Here is a 6,612-nt window from a genome sequence, read left to right as displayed (position 1 = left end):
ATCAATGTTTTTACCAAAATTAATAAATTTAGATTATTTTGTAAGAGTTATTTTAAGTCTCCTGTTATATAAATAATAACAAAATAAATAGCTTTTATTTTTCCATAATATTGACAATTGAACAAATTAATTATATCATATAACATCAATTTATTACATATTATAATAATATATGTAATAGTAAAATAATTTTTTTTAAGTTCTTGCTGTTATCTAAAGCTATATACACGTCACAAGATTAACAAAATTTGGCTGCTTAAAAGAATGGATATAATTAAAAGATTATGCTATTTAGATGGCACTTATCGTCGGAATAATGAGCTAAAACGATTTTTAATAGATTAGTATTTTATAAAAATATATCAGTTTTTTGCCTCGATAAGATTTACACAGCATTTCAAAAAAGTCTATAAGAATATATAAAATGTGTTTGTTTTCAATGTTGGAGGATGAAAGTTATTCCTTTCATAAAGTTTTATCCATATTTATTTAAACAGGAACATATAATGCATTATAGTTAATGCGTTAGAAGTGGAACACTTTTATATTACGTTAATTCTAAACGCTTTCGAGACTTTGATTGACGTTTAATAAACAGGTTGGCACTTGATTTGATGTAGAAAAAGATTTGCATTCACGAACACTTCTAAAATTGCGAAACTCACCGGAAACGGCGAGTAACGTGATCAGCACAAAACGAAGTCCCAACCACATGTTGATCTCTTGTGCGTGGATTTATAGTATTTTGTACCGGTTCCACGCGCGACAGCTCGCACTTTCAAACTGACGGCTGCCTACGAAAGCATGCCTTATATGACGAGTACCTGCTTCATCGCGCTTAATCAGACGCGGATCTCTTCCAGACTATTTTCACTCGTCTCTAATGAGTATAATAACAATCGCCATATAATAATTTCGAATACCACATGAATGTTAGATCATATATTTTTCAATGAATTCGAAATCAATTCGATAAAAATAAAGTCATATCATTTATTGCCGCGTTTCCTGCAGTATTTACTTAAGCAGAATAACAGGTCAAAATGACATTAAAATAAATCGTGATTGATTGAAAACTTTTAATAATTATTTTGGAGTTATTTTAATTTCATATATACGGGGTGTCTCAGAAATAAGGTCGGAGCTGCATTGGGGGCGTAGAATGGGTCAAGGGGAACAAAAAAGTCTGATACCATTTTGAGATATTTGTTAATATTTGGCGAGTCCTATAGGACCACCGCATAGGTCGGAACCGCATTGGGGGCGGTCCTATAGGACTACTCGCCAAATATTAGCGAATATCTCAAAATGGTATCAGACTTTTTTGTTCCCCTTGACCCATTCTACGCCCCCAATGCAGCTCCGACCTTATTTCTGAGACACCCTGTATATATATATATATATATATATACGTTTTTTGAGATCCTTATTTTCAATCACTTATTATTAAAAAACGATTCCTATTTTGACATTTTCGTTTTTGATCGAGAAAATGTCGCATTTGTAGAATAATAAATTTAACATCAATTAATTGACTTTGTTTGAAATTATAATGTTAGGATGTGGAAATTTAAATAATGTAATTTTAAATAAGAAATTTAAATAATGTAATTTTAAATAAGGAATTTAAATAATCAGATATAATTAATTTAAATAATATGGAAACTTAAGATACGCCGTATAAATTGAATCATCCAAAATTTCCATTTGTTTATTTAAATGAACAAATAAATAAATTACTTCAAAGTCAAAATATCTATACTGCAAAAAATAGAATAGAAAATTAATTATTAAGTTTCATATTGTATAGTATAGACTATAGACAATTAAAAATAAGTCGACGTTAAAATGACGACAAAATGACATAGCTTGCTACCAGAAAGTGTACACAAAAATTTTATAAAATTATATTAATATGTTTTAGTATATTGTAAGACTTTCTATTAAATAGAAATTTAATAGGATCAAATTATTTATAAGGCAATAAAAATGTTTATTTGCTTATTATACTCGTAGTATATAATATGTAGTATTCAAGATAATTAATAAAATGTTCGTAAAAATTACGTTCCTGTCTATAATGCACAAAGTAAAAACAAGATTAATTTCCCGAGAATAAATAATTGGAATGCAGTGTTGGACATAGTTAATTGTTGTATTTATAAATTATTGAGCAACCATTTGGACTCAGCTTTCAAGTATTTGGAAGAATTTCAAAAAAAAATATCAACCGTTAAACTAACTGAATCTCGAAATTAAGTTTAACGGATTCTTCAACATAAAAGTAGTAGTTAATTATCTATAAAATTTACCGGAGAATTAGATTAAGAACCGGTATATTACAACGGTATATTAGTCATATCAATTAATTTTCTTTTTTTTCTTTTCTTATATAATATAAATGTAATTTTTGAACAAGTAGAGAGACGTGCAGGTAGGTGTATACATGTAAGTCGAATAAAATATGATTTTTCTTTTGGAGATTTTAGTTTAATTTATTATTATTATATTTTATTTATTAGTATTATATTGATAAAATTTTATTAAAACTTTTTTTTCATATGTCAAAAAATCGATACGTATAATTTTATTCTTTAAATAAATTTAATTTTTATTTATATATTTACAAGAAATGTGCATAAAAAATATTTTCCAAAAAATATTAATCTATTTTCAAACAAATATAGTGTTAAAAAAATTATTAATTACTTAATTTAAAATACATAACTGTAATGAAATATTAAACATTATTTGAAAGCTTTCCGAAGAATACCGAGATTTATGACACGTAAACAGTATGGATATTCTATAATTGATTGTGAGCTGACCATAGAGATAGTGATCGTAATTCCCGTCTGGTGTTTACAAAAGAGAAATGTTTTACATGATTCTCATTGCGCGTGATACAAATTTTAGACAAAGATCGAGTTAAATGCGGCATTGAGACATCTCCGAAAAGCGATGATGTACTCGCGCTAATGAATTATCTCTTCGCAAGATAAATCGCGCATTTATCACTCTTGCGTTTACATAGTTGGAAGCGAATCTGGCCGACTACTTTAATTATTACCGGATAGGCTGTTTGCCAAATAACCGTAAGATTGTGCATAATTGCGAAGAGTCTATAGTGACATTTAACTTGGCAATAATTTGCTGTGCAAGTTATAATCTAAAAGTATATCTTTGAATCAGCGCATGTACACATCTAACGGATTATCTCAATCACATCTATGCATCACAATTATAAAAGATGAAAATTTGTCTTTGTACATTTCAGTGATTAGTGACAAATCATACAAGCATGCACTTTCTGATGAGCATAAAATTAATCTTTTATTAGCGAAAATTTTAGATACATATTTAATCTTTAATAAAAAAGTGCAGAAATTTCTGAATGTTTAGGAGAATGTAAATAAATAACACTGCAATTTATTATACTGTTTTATATTAATTTATAAAAACAATATCTCTTCGATAAAAATCTTATAATGTTAATTAAGGTCTTTGGAATATTATGCAAGTATACATATAATCGATTTATGCAAATCAAATTTTAGTTATGAAATCGATAATAAAAACAGAGAATTATTTGAAAGGCATAGAACCACAACGCAAGATGTTAGACGCTATTATTTTATATTTCAATCGAATTACATTAATCTTTCAATTGATTTTACTTAAATAAACGTTTCGGTCTTCCATTAGAGAGACTATCTTCGGTATCAACATAATTTTCCTACGCATATGCGACAAACAATTTTGAATTTAAAACACGTTATATGGTATAAAATTGATCAAAATGCTTTTTGTTTAAAATACATGAATTTTTCTCAGAAGACCTAAATAAAACAGTGTCAATAGTCCAAATTTCGTTTCGTCTTATGCTCCAGTAGAATTTGTCTAATATTACGATTAATGAGATCATCCACGATTCGTCTTTAATTATTGCACACAAAGTTTCCTGATTCTAATAACATGAATGTTGTTAATTGATTGTACTAATTTAATTTAAAGACCAATAAATAAAATAATACCTGTGTTACAATGAACTTCCAATAATATTCTCAAGACGTGGATAACTATTCTTACAATTCAATGAGTGAAGACATAACGTTTCCCTCTAATCATGACAGACGCTTTATAAACACTTTACGTAGAGAAGAGAATAGAGAGGGTACCTCAAAAGTTATGTGGGAGAAATAATATTAAGTAAAGGAAAGTATATCTCAGATAAACCTTCAATATTATTTTGTTTGTTTATATCATTTATTTGTTTTTTTATAAATATCATTTCAGACGTAAGTCTCTTTTGAAAAAATGATTCTCTATCTAATATTTGAATATTCTCCCAGTTAAATTTGTGACCATATTCAAGCTGATGTTCTGATATTACAGTACGTGAATCTTTTAATTTTTTAATATTAGCCATATGTTCTTTAATTCTCGTTTTCATTTTCCTTTTTATTAACAACATTAATGTTATTAGAATCAGGAAACTTTGTGTGCAATAATTAAAGACGAATCGTGGATGATCTCATTAATCGTAATATTAGACAAATTCTACTGGAGCATAAGACGAAACGAAATTTGGACTCTTGACACTGTTTTATTTAAGTCTTCTGACAAAAATTTATATATTTTAAACAAGCGTTTTGACGTGATCAATTTTATACCATATAACGTGTTTTAAATTCAAAATTGTTTGTCGAATATATAATTAATATATAAATAATAAATAATTAAATTCAAAATTGTTTGTCGCATATGCGTAGGAAAATTATGTTAATACCGAAGATGGTCTAATAGAAGACCGAACCGTTTATTTAAGTGAAATCAATTGAAAGATTAATGTAATTCGATTGAAATATAAAATAATAGCATCTAACATCTTGCGTTGTGGTTCTATGCTTTTCAAATAATTCTCTGTTTTTAATTTTAACCACGTATTGACTCTTAGTTGTAGATAATAAAACTTTACATTTTTATTATCTAATAACATCGACGAATGCAAGTTAAGTGCATGCTAGTTATGAAAATCTAATCTCGAATGATAAAAAATTGTGAAGATAACATTAAGTTTTCGTAAAATCTATTTAAATTTGAACAAAGAAAATGATTTAAAATTATTTATGCGATTTGCAATTGTCTTCTTACCATATGTAGTTCAAAATTATGAAAAAAATCCACTATATACTTTTCTCCTTTTATGCATGATCGTTATTACTATATTATCTACACAGGTAATGAAGTGAGACAAGAATGAATTAAGACAACACATTTGTGAATTCTATATAAAATTGTTGTCTTGCCAAGAATTACTTCACTTTCCTAGCCATTACGACTATACCATCAATCATTCATGAAGATCTTAGCAAACTAAATGGTGATTAGAGCATATATGTACATGCATAATCCAAAGAATGCTTTTGTTTGGGAGACTATCTGAGGAACTTCTAAAAAAAGCAAATTAGAATCTTTTTTGTAATAAATCTAAATTATATAAATATTATTGTAATATATCATGTATTTGAAGAAACATGTTAAAATAAATAATGTATTAAAAGCTAAATAATAGTATCCAAATAGAAACGCATTAATATCTGAATTTGTAATTTAAAATTCACCCCCGGTCTATATTATACTTATTATACTTATTAGATAGTAGAGTTTTAGTACTTTCTCTAAAATTTTTAGAGTGTATCTTACTCTACTAAAAAGTGAAATCTTTTTTTTAAGACTAGCTCAATTTTCACTCTTTTGAGTTAGATTCCATTCCAAAAAATTTAGAAAATAATAAAGACATAATCATTACATATACATATATGTATATTAGACCATAATGTAAAATATATTTGTTACTGGACTGAAGATACTTAAAACGATCATTAAGGGTGCGATCGAGTTGCCGCACCGAATACTTCAACGTATTTTTGATTGGGCAATTAGTAAAATTCTTTCTTCCAATTGATTAATCAAATGCTTCGGAACATTCGTAGTAGCAACTCGACCACACTCTGAAATGCACAAATGCTTCCAATTCTGACATGTGAGCTTATTTACGCGCTATCGGCAACAAAGAGTGTGGTCACGCGTATCTTGTGACGATCCACCGAGGACAGACCATGTACGAAAATACATTTACGTGGAGCAAGAAGATAAATCGAGGTGGCAGCGAAAGATAGTCGTTATTTCGTTGACCTCCGTTCAAATTAGAATAATGTCGCGAAGTGAACAGTGGCTGGCAGAATGTAGTGAGAAATTTTCCCAAAAACATGTCAAAATATAAAGTTACCAATCTCTATTGTTACATTAATCGATAAATTTCTATTCAAAATGTATTATTATTTAAATAATTCGTTGTTGAAATAATAATCTTTTGTTCAATTTTTTGTTCATTACAAACAGCGCATACATAATATTTTTCCTCTCTTTATCTTTAAATTTCATTTTTGTTCACGCATTTATTTCTTATCTTTTTCGCAATCGTCCTATTGTACGGTATTTTATCTCTTGGAGCTCGAGGTTGTCTCATCTCGGGAATAATTGCCAAGCATCGAGTGAACGTACGTGTCTCTTCATAGCATGTCACACGTCGCGTGCGACATAGCACAA

At 28.1% G+C, this 6,612-nt stretch overlaps 1 protein-coding gene across 1 annotated transcript in view; it reads right to left on the bottom strand.

Annotated features, from left to right (window-relative positions):
- ChLD3 (Chitin and LDLR binding deacetylase 3) overlaps nt 1-768 on the bottom strand; it is a 7,657-nt gene extending 6,889 nt beyond the window's left edge. Inside the window, exon 1 of the mRNA XM_018522567.1 lies at nt 666-768. Within this exon, the coding sequence (XP_018378069.1) occupies nt 666-714 (49 nt within the window). The 5' untranslated portion in view covers nt 715-768. The remainder of the gene's footprint in view (nt 1-665) is intronic.
- Between the last annotated feature and the right edge of the window lie 5,844 nt (nt 769-6,612).

Source organism: Trachymyrmex cornetzi, unplaced genomic scaffold (assembly GCF_001594075.2).
Source record: "Trachymyrmex cornetzi isolate Tcor2-1 unplaced genomic scaffold, Tcor1.1 scaffold1354, whole genome shotgun sequence".
Taxonomy (NCBI): Eukaryota; Metazoa; Arthropoda; class Insecta; order Hymenoptera; family Formicidae; genus Trachymyrmex; species Trachymyrmex cornetzi.
Note: the sequence above shows the minus strand (reverse complement) of the source record. Positions and strands in the feature narration are given on the sequence as shown.